Raw genomic sequence first — 24,241 nt, 5'->3', positions numbered from 1 at the left:
CTTTTCTGATAAAAAGTTTTTTGTGAGTAGTTTCTGAGCATTAGGGAAGAGGGGAACTAATCACACAGCGTGAAAGCGGAGAGGAATCTGCACCATTGGGAGTGGGAATGGTTCAGATTTCCCAGATTGCTTGTTTGATAACCAGATAGTGACAACAACTGATTAATTGGCAGTGACACAAATGCTCTATATACCCATAACTCCGTTGAGAGATAATGCTGGATGAATAATGACAGCTGCCTGTGCAGTCTTACTGTATGGACATTTTGTGTCCTGTCAAAACACCAGAGCAGTCTGATGTCATACAGACTTCCTGCAAACATCTGCTCCTGGGAAAAAAACACCCCAAAAAGTTGGGAGTGCCAGCACTCAAACTTTCTTCCCTCTTCATCTCAGTGTGAGGCAGGGCTTCAGAATTGTTTGTGCTTGTGCTCAGCATCGTGTCCAAATCTGCCAGTGTGTGAAGCAGGAGAAGCTGCCATCAGTGTCTGAGTGTGACACCAGTCCTTGGGAGAGTCCTGAATTCTCTGTCTGTGTAAAGGTGAGGAGCACATTTAGACCTTAAACAGCCTGACCAAGATTTTTAGTCTCTACTTGTTACATCAAGTACTTGGGTCAATTAATTTTTTCTTACTACCGACCTGTTCTCTTAGTTGTGTGGTAAGATGCATACCAGGGGCTGGATTTAAGTGGAATTTTAGAAACTGGACCACAGTTCTGGAAATATTTGGGCCTCAAGCAGGCACTGATGTTAGAGATCGGATTTTGGCAAAAATCTGTTTGGAGTTGGAGGGCTGTGCAGGATTGTTCACCCTGCTGTTATGTAGGTGTCAGCTCAGTACAATTTCCCTTTGGAAGCCTTGCTTGTAGGTGTCCCAAGGATCCACAGTCACTGGGAAGCACAGAGCACTCTGACAAGCGTGCAGCTGCTGAAAAGGAGGCAGAGTGCTCCAGTGGTCGCACAAGTGTTCCATAAAACATCTGTTACTGTGAAATAAAAGTAAAATTAAAGCCTTCTCAGTCAGAAACCTGGTTTTTTCTTACATATCGGCTTCCTTTTGGCTTCTCCACCATTGCAGGGATGAACTACAGGTCTCCACTCACCAGTTCAGGCTGTTTCTCTGGAGTTTCTCCTTGAGTTTCATTTGAAATGTTACTGAGGACAGAACTTCCCCTTGCTCTTAAAGAGATATTGCCATATTGCTGTGCATTAATTGTCAAAACTGGGGGGTTTTTTGCATATCTCTTTCTGATTTCTTACTATAATCCCTGTTTATAACCAGATTAGGCAGCTGACCTTCCAGTGTTCAGCACCTCAGATCTGTGAAAGAAGACTCTGAAGAAGCTGTACAGACACTGGAGTGGTGCATCTGAATATTGAAAACTTCATTCTCCCCTTGTTTTGGGGAGCCAGGTTGCCAGAGCTGCAGAGAATCTGGATTATTTGTGGTGAGGGAAAGTCTAGCACCCCATTATTGTCCCCAGTGAATGCAGCCAAGAGAGGGCAATGCTTCATCCATTATTCATTCACTCTGCACTGGGGACTCTTTGGGATATTGCTGTAGTCAGTTCTTTGCTTGCAGGGAACCAAACTGGATTTTAGCAGTGCAGGGTTATTTCTTCTGTTTGCTGGGCAGTGTCTTGCTTTAAATACCATCTAAGGTAATACTTGAAAATATTTTTTTTTATTCAACATCAAGAGTATCCTGTCTCTGTTTGTTTTTTACTTTACCTGTCCTCATTAATTGGACTCTGACTTCATTTGTAGGGATTGAATCATTAGTGCACAGTTTAATTACAACATTATAATACTCATGCAATCCACTTAAGTATTATAAAAAAATTAGAATTTGTTTTTCACTGTGAGCACACACATCTGGGGAAAATACAAGCAAGTGCAGGGAAAGTGAGATTTCTCATTAGCATTGCCAGGAGATGGCAGTTGTCCATCTGCCATTAGCTCAGTGCATGGCTCTGCTGTTTGCTGTGGCCATCACAAATAACAATGTAAGAGGAGTAATAAAGCAACAGTTTTTGTTGGATACCCCTTTAAAATGGTTTTTTTTTTAATTGTTGCATTATGCAGGTTATTCTATTATATATATTCTATTATATATAGAATATACATAATAAATATTATAATATATTCTATCTATATAATTATATATATAAAATATAGATCATTTCTTTTATATATATATATATATATATATATATATTATATATATAGAATAACATGTAGAATATAATATATTCTGTATATTATTCCATATTCCCTGCTTCTGTCCACCACTTCTTTCTGGCTGTGTAAGTGAATTGTTGGCCACTGGGTGTTTCCCACCTGTACTGCCCATGGCAGCCAAGGTGGGTATTTCAAAAGGGTCAGGGGAGACCAAGGTCCTTCAGCTAGAAAAGTGTGGGGCCCAGAACTCTGCCAGTAAAAGAAGCTACAGCCATCTAGCCAGGTGTTGTTGTGGGGTAAGTTGTCTTCTAAAAATTCTATCTTTCCAAGGTTTCTTGGTGATGATTTTAACATATTTATTGAACTCTAAAAGTAAGGTGTGGGGTGAGAGGCTGTGGATTGCCAAGAGCACCTCTGAAAAATCTCTATTTTTTTAAATGGAAAAAGTTCTTCTCAATTAACTCCAGAGCAAGCCTTGCAACTCCAACCACTCCTCCCTTTCTGGATACCTGCTGGGCACCGGAGGTTGTGGTAGGTTGTGTGAGCCACAGAGCACAGCTCAAATAAACCTTGATCATGGTAGGTAAGTGTGCTTTGGAGCTGGCATTTAAATAGCCCATCCTGCCTTTGATAGAATCTTACACCATGGTGTGGGTAAACCCAATATATTCTATTAAAACAGATTTGGATGAAAAGCCTGATCACATCATTTTATCAGAATCCAGCCAATGTAGGTAAGACTGCCATTACAGAAGAGTGCATGGAAATGCTTTGTGTTTTACTGAGCACTGTGGGTATCTGAGAACACACACAGTGGGCATTTACAGGCATTAAATACACATGGTAAAACATCACCTTGGCTTTGTCAAATTAGAGCTGCCTCCTCTCTCCAGGGGAAGGAATTAGCAGGGGCAGCACATTCATTTTATCCAGATTAACAGTCCTTTCTGCAGAACTTTCAGACCCCATCCATATCTATGAAAAATGAAAAAGGACTGAGAAATGACCAGCCTGAGTGCCTTGCTGGCAGGGCTCTGTGTGCACGGGTGAGCTGTGCTCCAGGCCAGGCTGAACCCCCTGTCCCCCTCCCCGCAGCCCTGGGCCTGCAGGGCAGACACACACAAGCACACATATGATTAATACGGCACAGCTGCACCAGGGGCTCATTTGCATGTGCATTAATAGAGGCAAAAACAACAATTCAATTACACCCAGAGCCATTCTGCATACTAAGGACGTATGCAGATGGGCTGCAAGGAGCGCAGCCAGCCTTCCCCCTGCTCTCCTGAGCTCACATGGGCTCAGCACAGAGAAAACCTGTGAGGAGATGCTCAGGCAGCTCCTGCTCCTCCTGCCCCACTCCTGGAAGGCATTTGGCCAATGGAAATAACATCTTTTCTGGTTATTTTCTGTTTACCAGCCCTCAGCTCCATGCTGCTGTCCCTTTACCTATGAGCCCCAGCACGAGGACAGCAAATCCTTGTGTTCCACATGCACACATTTATCCTGTTTCCTTTCACCTCATCACTTGTGTTGCTTCCATTTGGCTTTGTCCTTCTCTGCCACAAGATTTCTCCTCTCATGAATTAGGCCAAAATAACCATTTCTGTGCCTTTTTCTTGTAGTGACCATGTATATCTGATTACAGTATAATTCAGTGATTTTCTGCTAGGGGGACCATTTATCCTGTTAACAGGTCTAAAAGGTGTCTCAGAGAAGTTGACCTGCTTTAGGTGGACTGTTCTATCACAATGCATTGGTTTTTGTCTCTGCTCAGAAAGCTGTGGAGTTCTCCAGTGGAAAAGGTGAAAACCCCCAGGTGCTCAGTGGCCCATCCTGCAGCTGGTAACTGGTACAGAACCTGATTCTGGTGACAGGAGCAGATGTTCTCTGAGCCTTGCAGGATTTATTGGGTAGGAGTTTAGAGCAGCTTTCAGAAGTGCTCTAATGTAATACAGATTTCTTGCAAGTCCAACTTCCAGTTGGAAGTACTGCCGCACTGGAGCTTATGCTGTAGGAACACTTAGGCTATAAGTTAAGGTGTTTTAGCTGTAAGTTGTTCCCTAACGTGGTGTTTTAACTAACAACCATCTCTGTCCTCAGTGTGCTTTTCAAACAGGCCCTTCACACGCTGCAAGGTGCTGCAAAATGTTAGGCCATGATGCATAGCCACTATCCCAATTTTTGGGGAGGTGAGACATTGAACACTGACCTGCACGGACTAGTTAAACAGAGCTCTGTTTCATCTGGAGAAGGGATAACAAAAAACCTTTGGAAACCTGACATTGGGATGCCCAGCTGCCTTGGGTGGCAGCCCCGGTGTCCCTGAGTTAGTGGCCATTTGTGTGAGACACCTCAATCCATGGTGTGAGCAGGGAAATAAATGGGTCATGCAGGGAGGAGTGTGTGCCTGTCTGGCGAGGGTGCTTGGAGGTCAGGCCAGCCCTCACTGCTTCTCTCCTGCAGAAATGTTACACTTGCTCCTGTTTGGGGTTAGCCTGACAGACGGGAGCAGATCACTCCTGGATTATTTATAAGGCATTAATTTTGGATGAATATTGCTGGAGTAACTGACATCATAAGTAGTTTTAGCAGCCAGCAGAAGAGCCTGCTTGCAGATTGGAATATGACAGGCTTCACTTAGTCAGTGTCCTGAGACAAAGTCTGAGTGTTTGAGGGAAGAACAAGGAGTGGAGGTGGCTGTGTCAGCCAGGACTTGGTTTTATGTCTGTGCCACAGAACCCCAACTCAGATCAGTGGAACTGTGGTGTCAAAGCTGAGTTCAGCAAGACAAAGCCAGGATCAGAACGGCAGCAGTGGCAGCCTCTGCCTGCCAGTGTCAGGAAAGACCTGAGAGTTCTTACACTGCCCCAGAGTAACTTCTGTTGTTAAAGAGGTAAAACAACCCTCATACACGCCTTGAGGTGCTTCCCTTCCTATACTGGCCACAGTGCAGGTCTGTGAGGTGTTTGTGTTTCCCATTGTTTCTTGGCTTACATTCATTGGGAATTAATGCTCCTGGGAAAGGTCTCTATGAAGAATCTGGTAACAGAACCAAAAAAACTTGGGTTTTTTCCCCCCCTTACTGTGTGTCCTTTGCACATTCCAGACACTGGGTTTTGAAAGAGTTGGCTGGTGCTGCTGGTTTTCCTATTATGTTGTTTGCTCTTTTCAGAGGGATGTTGCTGAAAAGAAGATTATATAATCATGCAAATCAGATTGTATAATCCTGAGCAAACTGTCCAGAGGGGGGAGAGGAGGGGAAGCACACTGAGTGCAGCTTGGCTGGCTGGGGGAGCTCTCTCTGGAATCGCAGTCTGGGCCCTTCTGGGGCTGTGGGAGCTGCAGCCAGCCTGGGAAGTGTTTGTGGATATTTCTGGAGTTCAGTGTCTCCGTGCTGAGCTCTGCCAGCAGTGTGTATTTACACGGGAAAAGTGCAAATGAGTGGTGTGCTCACCCTGCAGTGCCTGTGGGACAGGGGGAACCTGACAAACCCGCACTAACAGGTAGCACCTACTGATACAGACCTGCTGCTCTGGGTCCTCAATCAAATTACTGCAGCTATTCATCCTAAAACACAGCGCAGGAAATCCTCTCTGGGACTGTTGCTGTCTGTTGTGCCCACATCAGATGGCATGGTTTGCTGTCAGATTGGTGTAATAGCTGAATGTGGAAGGATTTTGATTTATGCCTCATTTCTCACTGCGGTCCATCTCATGGCCGTTTTTGTTGCCCAAAGTTCAGGTCACTTTCAGGAGCCAAGGCAGAAGTGAACAAACAGAGCAGTAAATGTGTGCACAAGGGGTGCATCCCTGGCCTGGGACATGAGCTGCATATGGCAAGAACTGTGCAAGCCTTTGGAAGTTTCTGAACTCTTCCCCTTTCTTTTAGTAAGTCTGATTGCTTGCCAGGCTTGACTGCTAGCAGCCAGGGTATGAAATCACCCTTTTATGAATGGGGGCTGATATTAGGCACAGTTTGTAACTATGAAATACCTAATTACTGTAGATCAAAGTGTTGGACGAGAAACCACTGAGGTCAGGAGGCTTGCTCTGTTTTCCTTTCCAAAGCCATCAGTGGAACTTTTCTCAACAGAAGTTACCAGGTATCTGGAGATGCAGCTTCCACAGTGTCAAACTGAATTATTCTGCTGTGCCGGGATAGCCCAGGCTTGTGCCTGAACTTCAGTCAAAGTGCAGTTTTCCCCAATACGTAGGCTCAGTTTCCCCAAATTCCTGTTCTCCTTTCAGAGGTTCTGTAGTGAGTTTTGTGTCCCCTGGGCTCCCTGCAGCAGCTCCCTGGGGATTTAGGCATTCCAGGTTTGTTTCCACTAAAAGGCATTGTTCCCCAGCAAGTGTGGAGAGAAATGACTACTGAAAACTGAGGAAATGTTCCATTTTTTTAGAAAAGCTGATTTGTCACTTCCCTCATTGACTATGAGCTGAATAGACCTCCAACCCTTACAATACTTTCTCCCCCCTTTTCCTTTTTATTGCCTGGAATCTTAAGAGCTTTATCATTTGCAGTCATAAAATGAAAATATACACCAAACCCTCAAAGGGCAAGTATGAAATTAAATTATATTTGGGCAGCTGTAACCTTTTAAAACGATCAGATTCCAGTTAATGTATTTCTTCCTGTTCTGAATGCTGCCATGGTGTTTGATGGTGGGAAGCAGTCCAAAGGGCATTGGGAGATAATAAATTCACTGGAAATTTCACCCTGAGGCGAGCCTCCATCCACCAAGGCTTCCATTTAGCAGGACTGACCTAAAAATCTTGTCACATCCAAAGGTCACCTAGGTTGGGCTTGGTGTGTCCCATCCATCTCTCGTGGTGCAGAGAGTGACAGCAGAGCTCAGTCACAGCACCAGGGTGTGCAGGGCAGGCAGGGCAGAGGGAAGGAAGGGAGGACACTTCTGATGGCAATTTTGGGCCAGTTTTGGGAGCAGAGCCCATCTTGGGGGTTCCCTGCTCACTCGGGGCAAGGGGGGACAGCTGACCTTGGGCTCTGGGGCAGGGCAGCCCCCAGGTGTGAAAATGCCATGGGAATCTGCTGGGGCACCCTGTGCTGGCCCTGAGCATCTCCTGCTTGCTGCCAGCCTGGTCAGGCACAACAGCTCACGGCTCATGCAGTGCCTTCATTCAGGAGGGGCAGAAGCTAAAAAGGTGTCACTGATGAGGTGCCATCTGTAAGAACAGTGGCTCTAAGGGAACAGTTTGACGCTAATTATAAATATAATTTTATATTTATAATTATATAAAATAAATGTATATTATAATATTTATTATAATATAATATTATTATAATTTTAATATATAATATTAAAATATATATTATAGTATAATATATATTATATTTTGTAGTTGTATATTATATATTTAATATATATAACTAATATAATATAATGTATAGTATATAGTATGTAATATATAATACATAATACATAAAACATAAAGCATAATATAATATTATAACATACAATATAATTATAATATAGTATTATAAGTACTGTAATATAATAATTATTATATATAGTAAATCTATATTATAGTATTTATATAATTATAACATACATTTATAATTATTTATTATTATGTATTATTTATAATTATGTATTATTTATTGTTATTATAATTACTCCAGTTAATTTGGTAAGATATTTCCAGTAATAATAATTTGGTAAGATACTTCCAATAATAGTAATTTGGTAAGGTATTTCCAATCTCACGAGGAAAATCTGTGCTGTGCATCCTCTAGGATGTTGCGTATCCTAAGCTCATTAGAATCAGTATAATCCCCTGACACAATAAATGAAGGCAAAGGGCCCTTCAGGATGACTGTTGTCTTTCAAAGTTCCTCCTTCTGCAGGTGAAAGCTCCCTGTGCTTGCAGTATATGAAATATTGAGCTCAGGGCCTGGAGTTGCAGAGCAGAAGTGTGTTTGAAGGACAGAGGTCTGACTCACCATAATTGGTCTGCCTTAATTGGGGATGAGCCCTGCAGCATCTGTCCCCTGTGTGCTGGGAGTGTGAATCTCCTTCTCCCAATTCCCTGGAGGAGGATCAGACAGACAGACAGACAGGCTGCCAGTCACTGCTGGGCCGAGCAGCCAAGGGCTCCCTGTCCCACAGCCTGGCTGGGTGGCAATGGGAACTGTTGAGGGTCCTTCTGCAGAGTGGAACACCCCACTGCTGAAAGACACTGCTGTGTGTGCTGCAAGCACCAGGCTGATTCTCTGGGACACATTAAGGTGAAGATAAAAATGAGAAGTGAGTTATTCAATAAAATCTCTGTGACCTTGGCCATGAAATAGAAACCATCCAGTGAAATACACAGGTTCCCAAATTCACAGGATATTCACCAAGTTAGGTTTGTAACTCCTCCTGGAAATGTGCTGACGTCTCTCCATGGATTTCAGTAAATCAGACCCTTCTGAGGAGGATTGTAAGTTGTGTGTTCCCATGCTTGTTATTTTCAGAAGTGTTTCACACATTCTTACAAACATACTATATTTGAGGCAAACACAGTAAAGAAGGGCAGGATTGGCCAGCTGTCAGTGTTTGTCTTCATTTTCCTTGGGTTCACACTCCACTTTATGTTAACATATATGTTCTCCACACAAAGCCAAAGGAATTTGCAGGCAGCTCTGGGGGAGTTGTGTGCCCTTCCCCACATGTTGTGTCCTGAAAATGCAGCTCTGTGCCTTACCCATTGGAGGCTTTGGGGGAGACAGAGCCTCTCTCCATCTGACTTGTACAACAAGAAAAAAGGAAATGTGTGTTTTTGTGAGATACAGAGAGGACGCATACAGTTCAGTTTGAATTCAGCTGCTGGCACAAAATTTTTAACAATTACATAGATGTGCTGAGCACAGATTAGCTACTTTTTCCCTTTTTTTTTTAATTCAGGATGGTGGGATGAGAATAACCTTTAGCCATGGATGCCTAACATGTATAAATCATCTGGCATAACATTGCGAGTTCCATTCCAGTTTTTATACAGCGAGATGAGGGTGATGAGCTCAGACTGTTCCCACCTCATGTCCCTTTTCTGCTGTGTCTCAGGTTCCTTCTTCATCATCCTAGTAATTCCAGTTAGTAACTAGCAATGGTGGACAGTAAAGTCAGAATATTTCTGTGGTGTCTGGAGCAGCAGGACCAGCTGCCTGTGCAGTTCTGGAGCAGCTGGAATTTGGGAAAGCCATGGAGCAGGGGTCAGTGTGGACTCCCAGCTCCCTGTGTCAGTGGAGTTTTCCATCTTTGGGAAGTGTGGATATCTCAGGGCATTGCTTCCCTGTGCTTTCATAGCCATGTCCTTTCCATTGCATGCCAGGTGACTCTGGGCAGTGGTCAGTGATGCTGATGTTAATGTTAACAGAAATATGGATGGGGAGGGTGAGTATTGCATTTCATGGCTGTGATGCTGGCAAGTGCTTTTTGCTGCTGCAGCCCTGGTTTTCCTGTGGTGAATGTGATCGCTGAGCAGAGGCCTGTGCTGTGCCACGGTGTGAGCTGGAGAAGCTGAGAGATGTCCTGCAGTTGCTGATTTTGGCACAAACAGGGACTGTCCCTGCGTAATGGAGGGCTGCAGTGTTCCTGCCTCCCACGCTGGGGCCCTGGGCAGTGCTGCTGTTTGTCACAGAAAGTTCCATGGCAGGAAGGCTCCAGATGTCAGCCGTGGCAGGCACAGGCCTTCCCTCTTCTTGTTCTGGATCCCCTGTCCCTGGTCTGTATAGAGGAAAGGACTGTGGGGAAGGCATTGCTGCTCTGTGGAGGGACGCAGGAGAATCCCTGCTTGCCATCCCGGTGTGGGATGGAGATAAAGTTACCAGTGGCTGGTTGAGGAAGCCATGAGTGCTGCTCACCCTGAGCAGCCCAAAGAGGGTCACCCAAACTGTGGGATGGAGGTAAATTTACCAGTGGATTGCTGAGGAAGCAGTGCCACCCTGAGCAGCCCAAAGAGGGTCGCTCAAACAGGCTGCACATCAGCTGAGCAGGCAGATGTGAGAACATCTGCCATGGGCTGCTGTGAGCATGGCTGGGGGAGAGCAGCCATCACTGGTGCTTTCTGACCCAGTCACTGGAAATATCCATGTTTTGAGGAGTCTCTGAGCTCAGGAAATGAGAACAGGACCATTCCATCTCTGTTAGACTGGTGGGCAGAATGCTGGGGGTAGCAAAGGAGCAGAAGCATGAGTTCCTCTCTAATACTCCATAATAATAATAGGAGTAAGTCTAGGTATTGTCTGTGCTTTGCCAAAGTCACTCTTAGCCTTGGAATGTGTATTTCACCTGAAAAAAAAATAAAATATCAAGTTCCAGACTGAATTAAACACAGAACTGTTAAAATAGCTTCTATTTGAGCAGTGCCCCTAATTCACACCCACTCAGACACCTCCTCACTCATTAGCTCCATCCTCAGACCCAAGAAACTCAAGTGAAATGAGAAATTTGGGAATGAGGTAATATACAAAGATTCCTGGAGGATGTTATTGCTTCATGATAGCATTTATTTCTTGTTGGCGTGACTGCAGTAAAAGCTTCTTGGTGTTTCCATTGCAAACTCTTTGGTGCTCCCACCCCTTCTGCTTTGTAGGCAGCTACTCAGCCAGAAGCAATTTAAAATGTGCTTTTACATCAATTTTGACTCATTTTTTTGGATTGAAAAGAGTTTCGTGTTTTGATACTTCATTATAAAACATGAAAATTGCTGGGGTTTTTTCCTCCTAATCCAAATTTCCAGATGAACAATTTAAAGATATGGATTAGCTCTTTTTATAACCTAGCTGTATGATTAACAATTGAAAAATGTCTCCTAAGATAATTTCAGTATTTCACATGGTTTTGTACAAGCAGATCCATCTTTCTGTTACAAATTTCCATACTGGAAATTGGTGTGGAGGGCACTTTTCAAAAAGCACTGTTTTCACTCAGGACTCTATTTCCTTTTTTTCTTTTTTTTTTTCCAGTTTACTCAATGCCTCAAAAAAAACTTGTGGAAAACAAATTTAATAAATAATCAGGGATGGATCTAATGGTTTAGAGAGCTTTTTGGTAGTTAATCAGTGGAAATGTAATTACTGTGGAATTCTTTGGGTGGTAAATTGCAGTTTGTGGCCTTGTGAGGGACATCAGGACATCCTTTTTGCCTCAATAACCAGAGTTCAGAGGAGTGAATTTGTGCATTCACTCTTGTCTAGTCCAGAGGGCAAATGCTGAAGAGGCAGAGCAGAGAGTGAGCCCTTTCTTTAGGGTGACCTATGGAAACAGGATGGCCCCATGGCAGGGAGGGATGGTGAGGAGACTCCATGGACATCAGAAAGCTAATTAATCACTTCATTATACTGTATTATTATATATATATATATATTTTAAAAAAAAATATATATTATAGGCAATATATATACTATATATTATACTATATTATTCTATATATATACTATATATATACTATAGACAATATATGTAGAATATGCATATAGAATAATATAGTCTAATATGTAGTATATATCACATTACATCTAAACTGAATCTGCCAAGCCCTCAACACACTGCCCAGAACCTCATGACTGTCAGCCCACAGTCCCAGCACACACACACCTGGCCCTGACAGGCCAAGGAAGCAAAACACCATCACTTTGTGTAAATAATCTCCATATTGCATTCTGCTTTTGCACAAACACAGGCACAGAAAATGAGCTAAAAATTGTATTTTCTTTCTCTGATGTTCAGAGAATGTGAAACCCAGAATGTTTTTGGGAAGAATTGTGCCTTGCTTTTCTCTGGGAGGAGAAATGCGGTGACATAACCCAGATGGGGCGGTGGGAGAAGTGGCAGTGCAGAAATGTGGAGAAGGCTGGGTCTCCCCTGGCTGGACTGATGGTAGGGACAGAACCTGCCCTTGCAGTGGGAGCAGGAGGCTCCAGCCTTTCCTGGCTGTTGTAGCACCAGAGCAGCCCTGCAGAGTTCCAGAGTTCATCTCATGGCTCCTCTTCTGCTTGCACAGCACGGGAGGGACATGAAAGTCAGAGACAAAACTCCTTTTGACTTTCAATCACGTTGTTATGCCTACAGCTCCTTAAGGCTCCGGTACAGGCTGTGCCAAAGAGGAGCAGTGGGGTGGGATCCAGCTTTCTGTGCATGGGTGGCGGCCTGGCCTTGCAGTGGGACCGGACCTTGCTGGCTGCGGTTCCTGGTGGTGGGAGGCAGGAACTGAGCCCTCAGGGACCTCACGTGTTTGCAGAGACCACTCTGAGGGAACAAATTCTCCAAGAATTAAAGACTGAACTTCCGTACATGTCCTAATGGAGTATGGAAAGTGTCACTTTTCCCGTTACATCAGTGTGAGCATGGAAATAGTGAGATGAACCAAAAAACATCTTCTTATGTTATTTCCTGAGAGGTTTGCCAAAGCTTCACAGAGGTTCCAGGCTCTCTGGAGTTTTATGGGCTCCATTGGAGGGGGAGTTGTACAGAGCACACCCATTTTATCATTAAAATCAAACAACAAATCGAACAGCTATTGGTTCTGTTACTCCATTCTGTTAAAGAGGAACTTTCCTATAGTGGAGCAAACTCCATAATAATTACATTAATTGGGAGCTTGCTGCTCTCTCAGCAGTTCTGTGTTCAGATAATGGCACTCCCATACTCCAACATCCCCTGGGTGTAGCCTGTCCCCTCCCAAGCCCAAGCACCCCAATTAACCAACACACGTTTGTGTTTTCAGCATCCAGCCTGTCCCCTCCCAAGCCCAAGCACCCCAGTTAAACTAACACACATTTCTGTTTTAGGCATCCAGGTTCCCCAGCTTCCAGCAGTGGGGTTCATTTGAAATTAGGCACTCCATGAGTTCCAGGTTGATGGGATTCCCTGTTGAGAGCATCAGAATTCTGACCAAAGCCAAACTCAGCTGCTTTCTGCTTTGGAACACAAATTTGCCCTGACACAGTGAGGCTCAAAATATTCTGGTTCAAAACTGGGAATAATCCCGGTTCCAATCTCTTTGCCAGTGATTGGAATTGCAGTTTCCCACAGGTCCAACAGGTTTGATGGACTTTTTCTGCAAGCCTTATCTTTAACAGTGCCCAGAACAAAAGAACTGTGCTCAGAAGAGGGGATTCCATGTGGGTAAGGCCAGAGGAAAGGTGGGTGTGAGCTGGAGCTTTCCCTAGTCCTTGTGCAATATTCTTTCTATGGAAAGGGATCCCAGTGTGCTGCTGGGGAGGACAGCTGCTGCCCTGGAATGACACCTCACCTTCACAGCAGGACCTCACAGGATCAGGTGGGACTTGCTGGCCTTCTTGGGGACTTGGGGAAGGAGATTTTAAAGCAATGAACATGGAAAAATATTACATGAGAGGTAAATTTAGTTGAACGTATTTGAAAATTTTCTGTGGCACAGGAGCTCGTAACTGGAAAGGTTACACTGGAGGAGTGACATTCTTCTCCCCCAAAATAATAACCTTGCTCTACTTTCTCCACCTCCAGAAGTAAAATCAAAGGAAATAAAATAAAATAACTTATGCAGCTGAATTAAGATGCTGTGTTTCTTGCTCTTATTGTTGAAAGGGAAACAGACAGGAAAGAAAATGTTCCTCATCTGACTGTTGGATATCACAGTTAATACATAAAGACACAGATATACGGAGGCAAAAAGTATCCAATGTGAGTTTTTACATCTGTTTATTTCCCCCCCCCAACAAACTAATTTGTCATTGTTGCTTCTGGTAGGTGATTATCATCTCTTTACTTCATTTACTGTCAATTTACGTCATCTTTACTATCATCTCATCTTACTTTGAAGAGGGACTTCAGTATTTTAGGGCTCACTTCTTACCACAACTTTTCAAGAAAAGGTTTCCAGAGCAGGCTGAGTGCAGAATACCTGTGTCACTGCTTCGTGCCTGAAGAAGAGGGACAAGTCAGCAAGGAATCTCAGAATATCATCAGTATATGAGAACCTGATGCCATATCAGCATTCAAGTCAGCAAATCCGTGTTCTCAAAATAAGAAATGCAGTTGACCTTAATCTTTCCACTACAAGCTCTGCACTTAACTTCAGGAGACACAGAGTATTCAGATTTGGAGTAATTAATTCAGTATCAGTCCTAAAGCAGGCACAGATTTTCCCCGACTTAATTCCCTGTTGAATACAACAACTTAAAATGCAAACAGAAAATCTATAAATAAAAACCGGAGAAAGAGTTGCTTAAGGAAATGTGTGTAAAATAGTGAAATGCCTTAATTATAGCTCGGCAATCTGAAATATATAGAACCTTATTTACAGTAATTCTGCTGGCAGTGCTTGCTTGTTAACTACTCTGGGCACTTAATGGGTAACAATGAATGATTTTGTACAGCACCAGGCAAGTCAAGCAATGCAATATGAAATAAGGGTTTTGTCAAATGGCCACTCAGAGAATTTTGGTCTCTCACGTGAAAAATTGCACTTACTGGAGGCAGGTGCTCTGAGCTAGTTGCCAGAAATCTGGATATATGTATAAAAAAGCAAAGCTCCTGGGAAGCATACCTGTGGTAAACAAATGGGCAGTAGTGGGGTTTTTTGCTGTGCAGTGAAATGTCTGGGGCACTTCAGTGACTTGGAGCTGCTGATTTGGGAGAGCTGTGCTGGAGCAGCAGTGTCCATGTGCCACCCTCACTCAGACACTTCATATTGATTACAGAGCAGTGCTCTGCACTGTGGGGTAGCTGCTGGTAGGGGCAGTGCAGCTCACAGAACCCTCCTGGAGCTGCTCGTGCCTGTTGGCACTGCCCACATCACCTCTGGCCATTTTACTGTGTCCTCCATGAGCAACAGGCTGTCAGAAGGGTGGCCTTGCTCTAAACACATTCTTTGGCCATTCTTTCTGACATCAGAAGGTCCATTGGCATAAAAAATAATTAATAATAGTGGCAGCAAGAATACATTACATTCTGGCGCTGCACAGCGAACTAAAGGAATAAATTGTTGCCAGCTTTTTTTTTTTTAATATTTTAGAATATGTACAATATTAATTACTTTCCTTGAAGGGGATGCTTTATCTGCAGCATTTCATCCAACAGGCTTTTTCCACAAGACATTATCAAATTTCCTCTCCAATTGCACTCCACGTAGCCACTCTATTTCAATTAGTGTCACATGGTGTGAACATGGGATGTATGAATATGTGGGCCACTTGGGCAGTTTTCCAGCTAAAATCTCTTCCCTTGTAAGGAGCAGGCAATCCCAAACACACAGTTTGCAATGATGTTTTATCCCAGAGACGAACAGATCTGGTTGGTCTCTGATAGGAAGAGTCCATTGATAAGTTCCTGCAGTTACATCCTGTGCAGGGATTGTCTTCTTGCTGGGGCTGGGACAGAGGAGCCACCAGGTCTGGGCTCTAATCAGGAGCTTCCTTCACCCTTCCTGTGTCACAGGAGCTGGCAGCTGTGCCGTGGGTGCTGCTTCTCACCTTGTAATAGTTGAGCAGGATTTATCCCCTGGCAGAGTTAAGGGGATTTTCAGGGAAAATTCTTCCCGTTTGAGGGTGTTAGAGTTGGTGTCTTTCCCAAAGAAGCTCCTGAAAATACAAACAGAGTTGTGCTTTAGTTAAAATGGGTGTCCCACCCCTCAAAGTTCCACCCGTTTCTAAGAAAGCTCAGAGCTGCCATGAGTTGCACATGCATGCTTTGCTTTGTTCACTGCTCTGGAGTCAAAGCCAGCATTGTTTGGCTGGTGGCTGCAGTGGGTTATTCTCAGGAGCAGGGCTGCAGCCTGGAACCCTGGAGATCGGAATCCTGTTCTGGGGAGCCCTGTGGTCCCTGGTTCTAGCAGTGATGTTTTTCTAGCATGAGAGGGATGCTGGTTGCTGGGGCTGTGCCTGGGTACAAGCGGAGCCTTGTTCTCTTTGTGAATGCTGCACAGTTTTTGTAATGAGAACTTGTTTTCCTCAGCGTTTCCTTCTAAGTCTCAGGGCTTTTTTAAGGCTAGAGAGACTGTTATGTTGTCTGGTCTGACAGAACAAGATGTAAAATATGACTGAGCACAATAAATCTTGTTCAAAGTTCACCTTCATGGAACACATCTGATCTGAAACATCATGAGTCAGAATTTCTCTAGGTAGAGAATTCCTCTACATGTCACCAATGCTCTCTCATTAGAAGCTGTACATTAATTATCTGTTAACTAGCCCAGTCCCAGATTTCTAATAATTATTATTGTTCCTTGATGTGTGATTCACTTACCTGTCCTCTTCTCTTTGGCTGAATGCAGAGAACAGCCAGGATGGGAGTTCAAAAGGAAGCCAGCTGGGTTGTGAGGCCAAGGCAAGGAGCACTGCAAAGTTCCAATATTTAGCCTATTTTCTGTATTCTCTGTGTGGTTCACATTTTGGGGTGAATTGGTGCAGTTTGCTGGGTTTTGCTTGGTGAATACAGGAAACTTTAGCGCAGACAAGGTCCTTTGCCCCAGAGTCTGCACTGGGCAGCTCCTTGTGGGAGTTGTTTGGGATTAAGGCAGGTGTGAGGTGGAGCAGCAATAACTCTCAGCTGTATTCAGAACTGGGTGGAACAAACCAAAATAAAATAAATCCCCAAATAAACCGAAATACTGTGAAGTGCATCTCAGGATCCTGAGCTCTATATGTTATTAATAACATAAGTTATATGTTGTTATTATTGTTATAATTATTGTTATTATCTGAAATTAGCCCAAAGCGGAAGCTAGCAAATTCACCTTGCAATGTGTTCTTTGGTGAGTTTTTAAAGGAGCCTGCTGTCCTTGTGTTCCAATATTATCTTTGTTTTCTGAAAATCTCCCATTGGATGCAAGCAAGGGGCACTTAGAAGCCTTTGCTGAAGTTTGAATGTACACATTACCCTGTCCTTTTGAAATGTTTAACAGTCTTAGAAGGAAACTCAGACAGAAATAAAATCTGACATTTCAAATATGTAAATAAAGAACTTTTTTTGGTAGAATATCTAGCAAGCATTGCTACCAATCACTAATGAGTGCAGCTTTAATTCTAATTTCTGTAGCTTTTATCTGTGTTGCCAGTAATTTTAAAAACCTGTCTCACAGTAGGACGTACATCAAATGTTTGTTTTCAGTGAATTCTTTTTTCCTTTTCAACTAAAAAGCCACCTGAGCAGATTCAAAATTAGGCAAAATTGCAAAATTCTTTTTGCCTTAATCTAAGTTTTCATGCCTTATGGAAGCATAAATTTGAGGTAAAGAAAAATGAAATTCATGTATTCTGAGTGAGTCTCATTTTATCCCATTCCCCCCTCCCACCCCTGATTATGCAAAAAAAAAAAAAAAAAACCAAAACAAAACCAAAAACAAAGAGCAAGGCCATTCATGTGTATATTTTTAATGATGGGTCTCGGAATGACAAAGAAGTTGAAGTGGTGGATCAGTCAACAGTTCAGACACTCAGGGGCTGTGGTTTGTAAATTCATCACTGTGGTATCGTCACTGAAAAATACTTTATCAGAAACAAATTTACTGCAGTCACTGATTCAGTTCCCGCCACCACCTGTCTCTCTCTGTGGTGTTTTTTTATGAACAGCTCTTAATCTCCACTGTTCACTAATAAAAATATTTTAATAAGAGATAATACTGTAATCCAAAGCCTATAGGTGCTTGAATCAACTATTGCTGCCTGTGTAATTGCTGGCACTTTGTTCAACCCTTCTGAAAATTGCTGTTAAATCTCATTCTCGTTTTCTGTGTTAATAGAACAAGAATTCATTGTGAGCGTAGCCCCGGAGCAGTAATGAGCATTGTTAACGTGGAGCAGCAATGCCCAAGGGGAGGTTTCCAGAGCTGCCCTCACCTCTGGGCTTGCTGCTGGTGTGATACAGAGTCATCCAGCCAAGAGCTCCTGCTCCATTCACAGAGTCCAGCTGAATATTTCTGCTCAGTGTATTGGGAAAATTATTATAAATAGTTAAGGTGCTGACCTAGGGAAAAAGGGTTTTTTTTGTTTGATACCCTAAAAATAGAGGGGCAGCATTAAAAAATTAGCAATACCTCCTGCTTGTTTTAAAGTGTATCAAATTGTGCTCTTGTTCTGATGATTTGGCTTCCTTGCAGATTTTCACAAGAGGTTAATGAGAAAAGATTAACAAAACGTGCAATATTGTTATATTATTATATATATAATATATAATAGCTATTAATATTATTATATATAATATATAATATATTAATATGATTATATATTAATATAATATAATATAATATAATATATAATATAATATAATATAATATAATAATAACTATATTGTTATGTTGTTATATAATAGATGTTACTTTTTAATTGCTTTTTCAGAGGCCCAGTTTTGCCGTCTTGAATAAGCATTATGTATCTTCTAAAATTCAGAATATTACCCTTATTTATTATGTATAGCAAAAATAAACCTGCCCAAAGCTGTGGTGCGTCACTGATTGCAAGGGAATGCCTTGGCCACATTAAAGCAGTCAAGACCCTTTAAATAAAAAGTCCTTAAATCCTACACAGGGTAAAAATTAAGAGGCTCAAACCCAGTATATACCAGTGTGATACAGAATAACATTGTTTTCCTTGCTTTTTGAGGTGCTGGTTTCATTACTGTGTAGGATTTAAGGACTTTTTATCTATAGGGCCTTGACTGCTTTATTCTGGCCAAGGCATTCCCTTGCAATCAGTGACGCACCACAGCTTTGGGCAGGTTTATTTTTGCTATATATAATAAATAGGGGTAATATTCTGAATTTTAAAAGATACATAACACTTCAAGAAGGCAGAATTGGGCTTCTGAAAAAGCGATTTAAAAGTAACATCTATTGTTTGTTTATAGCTAAATGATTATGGTTCCTCTCCCCTGCCCATATGCAATATTGCATGTTTTCAGATGTATTTTAGGTGATAGTTGAATATTTCTGCAGAGATTTATTGATTGTTCCAAAATCTGATGCCACTAGAGAAGCAGAGATAGAGATGTTGTTTTGTTGGAGTTCAGTTTGTCCATTAAATGAATTACAAATTATTGTCATTTGGCCAAGTTTCACAACACTTGGTCACACCTTTGCCCTTTCCTTGGGTATGGGCTGGAGATGTCCTGAAACATTTAAATATGAATAGACAAGTTCAGTAATACAAAAGGTCAAAAAATAGCGAAATTTTAAGAAAAGTGCTGCAGGTTGTGTATTTCTTTCAATTTTTTTGAAATAGGAGCAATCTTCCTGGTTAAATAGGTTTCAGACCTTTGCAATTTCATAAACACATTTTTCCTTTGAGAGCTGGGCCTGATACCGCTTTTTCTGTAGAATAGTTGGTTTGTGTTGCAGACAGAGACATTTAAGAGAGGACTCTAACAAGGGACCTTTTATAACATTTTATTGAGTGTTTGGTTTTAATTCTCAAAATAAATCAAATTGAGGTGAGATGTTGAATCTGATAACAGGAGGACAGAAGGTTTTAAAAAGCATGAATGAAGGCTTTATAGATTTTGTTTCACCCCTCCTTCCAGGTTTCTCCACACCACACTGTGTGTTTCATTCTCTTCAGGTGTGTCTATCCCTGAAGTGAGAGTAAAGCATACATTTGAAATTTCATATATTCCATTTTTTCACCTGGAAATAAGGCTTTTTTCTGGGCTGTTGCATGGAAAAATATTCCTTCCCAGTATTTATTTTGTCTTTGCATCTATCTAAGGTTTCTTAGATAGATACAAAGACCAAATTTGCATCTATCTAAGGTTTCTTAGATTTAACTGGGGCTTCTAGTAGTTAATGGACAGCATTTTATTCACATATCAATACATGTGTATATTTATATTGACTCTAATGGTTCCCCATAATCCCACTGAGAGTGGACTCCTACTGTCATTACTAAATACAATTTTGGCATTCCCTGTCCCAGACACCTTACAGCCTGGTGAAAACAGGGAGAACACAGCGAGTAAAATAGAGAAACATGAAATGGAAGCACAGAACCGTCTCAGAAGACTGATTTATTATTTTATGATATATATTACATTAAAACTATACTAAAAGAATAGAAGAAAGGATTTCATCAGAAGGCTAGCTAAGAATAGAATAGCAAAGAATGATAACAAAGGTTTGTGTCCCAGACCCTCTGTCCGAGCCAGCTGACTGTGATTGGCCATTAATTACAAACAACCCCATGAGACCAATCACAGATGCACGTGTTGCATTCCACAGCAGCAGATAACCATTGTTTACATTTTGTTCCTGAGGCCTTTTAGCTTCTCAGGAGGAAAAAATCCTAAGGAAATGATTTTTCATAAAAGATGTCTGTGACTTGTCTTCAGACACACAACTGCTAAATAAAAAATGCCCATTGGAGGGAAAACGCCTCATCTGCCGTGGGAGAAGTTTTGGGAAGATGCTTTATTTGTATTTATGTCTCATAAATAAATATTATAAATATTATTTATAACTATTTACCATAAACAACCATGATGGTTTCTGTGCTGTGTTGCTCCCCATGCCACGCTTTCCCCTCTCTGTTTCTGTCTCCCAGCAGTTGTATGCTGCCCAGCTCGCTGCCATGCAGGTGTCTCCAGGAGGAAAGATCCCTGGCATTGCCCAGGGGAGCCTTGGTGCTGCCGTGTCCCCCACCAGCATCCACACAGACAAGAGCACAACCAGCCCTCCTCCCAAGAGCAAGGTACTGTACCCGCCCTGGGCCTCTGGGGATGTCCCCCTGCAATGGGAGAATATTTGTTCTTGCAATACATCTGGGAATAATTCAGTGAGGAATGCGGGGACAGAGCAGCCCTCTGTGGGTGACAGCAGGAGCTGGGTGGAACATGTGTCCTTCCTTTTTGTTAGTGCCCTCCAGCACGCTGTCCGTGTCCTTTATCGCGTCAGGAGAGATGCCCTGAGCTGACAGCGGTGTCCTGTTTGTACCCCAACAGTAAAGCAGCGCAGATTAAAAATAACCAGACAAATAAATAATACCATTGTCAGCCCAGTGAGATGCATGTTCAGGGAATGAGAGACATGGCTTGAGATCAGGAGCTGCTGGGTTGATGAGTCAAGCTCTAGGTCATGTCTTTTCTCTCTCCTCACTGCAGAGTCTCTGACTTCCTGTGGCTTTTCCTTGGCTTGGCCTCTTAGAGCAAGAAATCACCGAGCTGTGCAATACTTAATTGGAGATTTTTGGGTTTTCTAAAAAGTGTTTGGTTACCCAGTTTGTGCATTTTACAAGAGGGGGAGTCGTGTGTGTGGCTGGCAGCTTGCAGATCTCCTGCACTTTAAGTCTCAGGGCTGAATTTGCTTCTCCTGTGCAGCAGAGTGTCTCAGGAGATCTCAGGGGCAGAGCGTGGGTTTTGTGGCAGTTGCAGAATTCCAAGGCCTGCCATGTCTGCTGGTAACATTGAGCATAACCATTTCTACTGGCAGCTGTCGAGATCAGCTCTGTTTTCTCCTTTGTTTTATTGCTTTTTCATAATTTCAGGAGTGCAGTGCCTTTGCCTTGCAGCTCCATAGGAGACAAACAGAACTTATTTTTCAAAGGGGAGGGGGGAATAATCTAAAAAAGTGGGCCAGAAGGGAAGGAAGGGGGCTCCAAAAGGCTGTAGAACTGTGCAGAGTAAGTCCTGTGCTGCATGCTGTTTTCAATCTGCTGTGTGCCAGTTGGAGGCTGGGAGGGAGCGCGAGGGAAGGAGAAGGGAGAATGCTGAGAAATGATAGAGTGGCTGTGACCTCCCAGCTCTTGCTGGAAATCCCAGACATTGATTTCACTTAGCATTCCTGCTGAGAGAGCCGGGAGTTCAGCTGGGATGAAAGAAGGAGGCTCTGTTCTAATGGTAATGGTGTGTGACAGACACATCCCTCTGTCTGTCCTCAGCAGCAGCGAGGTGGGAGCTGCACTCAGGGCACCTGACCTGCCTGGGCTGCTCTGAGCTCTGAACCCGGCCTGGGAGCACAGCTACTTATCATACTAAACGGCAAAGAAACCTTTCTGGAGCCCACAGCAATTAGAACACGGCTTACACAATGGTGCAGTGGCCTGGCTCAGGAAACAGTGGCAAATCCATCACAATGGCAGAAACTGAGGCTTATGTGTTGGAACTAAACACCTTCCTTGGTGTCTGTGTGGACCTTTCTTTGCTTTTTCATAGCTTGTTTGTGTTCAACAGCGCTAAAAGTTTATTTTCTTTGCTGATTTTTTTATATGTAATTTTTTTCAAACTGTTGTCAGGGAATACGTCTTGAGTTTTGCAGACTTTTTTAGATTTTTTTTTTTTTAATCCCCATAAGCAATTGGGTTCCTGAGGTTAGTTTGTGGTGATATTTCTCACTCTTACTGTACAGACCTCCACAGAGGAGTAGTTAATGCCTCAGAATAGCTTTCCGTAGAAGCTGTTTACTGAATCTCTGCTTTGAGCCCACAGTTTACACTGGCACAGCTTTGGTAATACCCTCGAGTGTTTGGAGACAAGGAGACAGCCTCACCTGAGAGTGTGTCAAGCTACTGGCAAACATCTAGGTCACTTCTGAAAAGCTGTGGCATTTTCTCCTGTCGTGTGGTGTTAAAGTTAGTGTGCTGCTCTTTGCAAGGATTCTTCAAAGTCAGCCTCAGCAGCAGATGGAACAACTGTTGGCTCTAGAAACGCTGAGAAGCATCAGGGGGAGCTTGCCAAGGATCATCCTTTAAATCTAGCAAGACTTGAAAACATCCCTGAAACTCCTCTAAGACCTTGGCACCTCCTGTTCTGGCAGGGCTTTTATCAGTGGCCCAGCAGTGTTTGAGCAGGGCTGCCCTGCTCCCCTCGCAGCAGCTGTGACCCGCAGAGCCCGTCCCTTCCCTTTCGGGGAGCCTTTCGGGGCTGTGTTCTGTGTGCTGCACACGTTCTGGCAGCCCTGGTGAGGAGCTGGGCTGTGCTCCCTTCCAAGGAGGAGGAGAGCCTGCCAGCAGAGCGGAGGGAAGGAGCAGAGCTATGGAGGCTGTCCAAGGAGAGGCGCGCGCGGCCTGCGGAAACGGATTCAGCAATTTCAGCGCAGCTTCTCCTGGAGGGCTCGGGGACAGCCGGGGTGCTGAGCACACCCTGCACATCCTGCCTCCTCCTCCTCAGCCCCTGAGAGGCAGCGAGCTCTGGGCTTGCCACGCTGGGCTGCGTTTCCAGAGCCTGCCCCTGATGGTGTCGGTGCCCTGTGCTGCCCTGCTCCCAGGTGGAGAGGTGCAGGGAAGAACTAGGCAGAACAACTTCCCAGCCCTCCTTGTGGGGCATTTCAAGCCTTGCTTGCAAGTAATTTCTTGCTTATACAGGGCCAGGCACAAGGTAAAATAGAGCAGTGTTGTGGGCACTGTGTTTGTCTGAACTGTGACCTGTGCCATGCTGGTAGGCCTCCCACCTGATAGCTCCAGGCCTCAGTGCCCTCAGATCAGGTGTTTTATACCTGCAGCTTCACACCCCCCTGTAAATGGTCAGGGCCCTGCTCATTCCTGCCTTTGTGTCTGTTTTTTGATGTGGCATGGGTAAATACAGCATCCAGTGCCTGCACACTGGAATATTCGGGCCCTTTCCATGGAACCTTTCAAGTGCAGTAGTTCTGGAGTGAGTTTGCAGTGCAGCTTGTAAATGCAGCTAAACATTCCCCCTGTTTAGTGGAGCAGAGTGTATTGTCTGTAGCATCTGCTGTAAAACAGGAGCAGTTCAGTGTGAAATGTGACAGGAGAGAATTCCTGGGCACTTCTCTTTTAACCGTGCTGTGGCCTCAGCCCTAACCCTGCTCCCTCTTGTGTCTCCATCAATGACAAGAGCACACAGATTGTCCAAATCAATTTTTTTTGTTCTATTCAAATACCTCTGGCAGTGATGCTTTGCAGCAGCACCTGGGAGTTGTGACAAGGAGAGGAAATGTGTTTCTGACAGGGCAGGAGCAGCACTGAGCAGCTGGATGCACACAGTCAGATTCTCCTCAGCTGCAATATTCAGAGAAATATCGATCTGAGTCTTTAACTGAAGAGGGTGCTTTGGTTTCACATTATCTGATCACCAAAGGGAACACTTCTGATGGAATTTCCTTCATGCCACCTATGGGCAGCAATTCCATG

At 43.5% G+C, this 24,241-nt stretch overlaps 1 protein-coding gene across 14 annotated transcripts in view; it reads left to right on the top strand.

Annotated features, from left to right (window-relative positions):
* The window catches only part of SOX5 (SRY-box transcription factor 5), a 590,818-nt gene that overhangs the window by 519,725 nt on the left and 46,852 nt on the right, over positions 1-24,241 (top strand). For 13 of the 14 annotated variants that reach the window (XM_054281898.1, XM_054281897.1, XM_054281899.1 and 10 more), the window contains one exon: positions 20,699-20,845. In XM_054281898.1, coding sequence (XP_054137873.1) covers positions 20,699-20,845 — 147 coding nt within the window. The remainder of the gene's footprint in view (positions 1-20,698; positions 20,846-24,241) is intronic. The other variant, XM_054281896.1, reaches the window with a different exon arrangement.

This window comes from Melozone crissalis, unplaced genomic scaffold (assembly GCF_028551555.1).
Source record: "Melozone crissalis strain CALT ecotype California unplaced genomic scaffold, PUWL_Pcris_2 ptg000033l_1, whole genome shotgun sequence".
Classification (NCBI taxonomy): Eukaryota; Metazoa; Chordata; class Aves; order Passeriformes; family Passerellidae; genus Melozone; species Melozone crissalis.
Note: the sequence above shows the minus strand (reverse complement) of the source record. Positions and strands in the feature narration are given on the sequence as shown.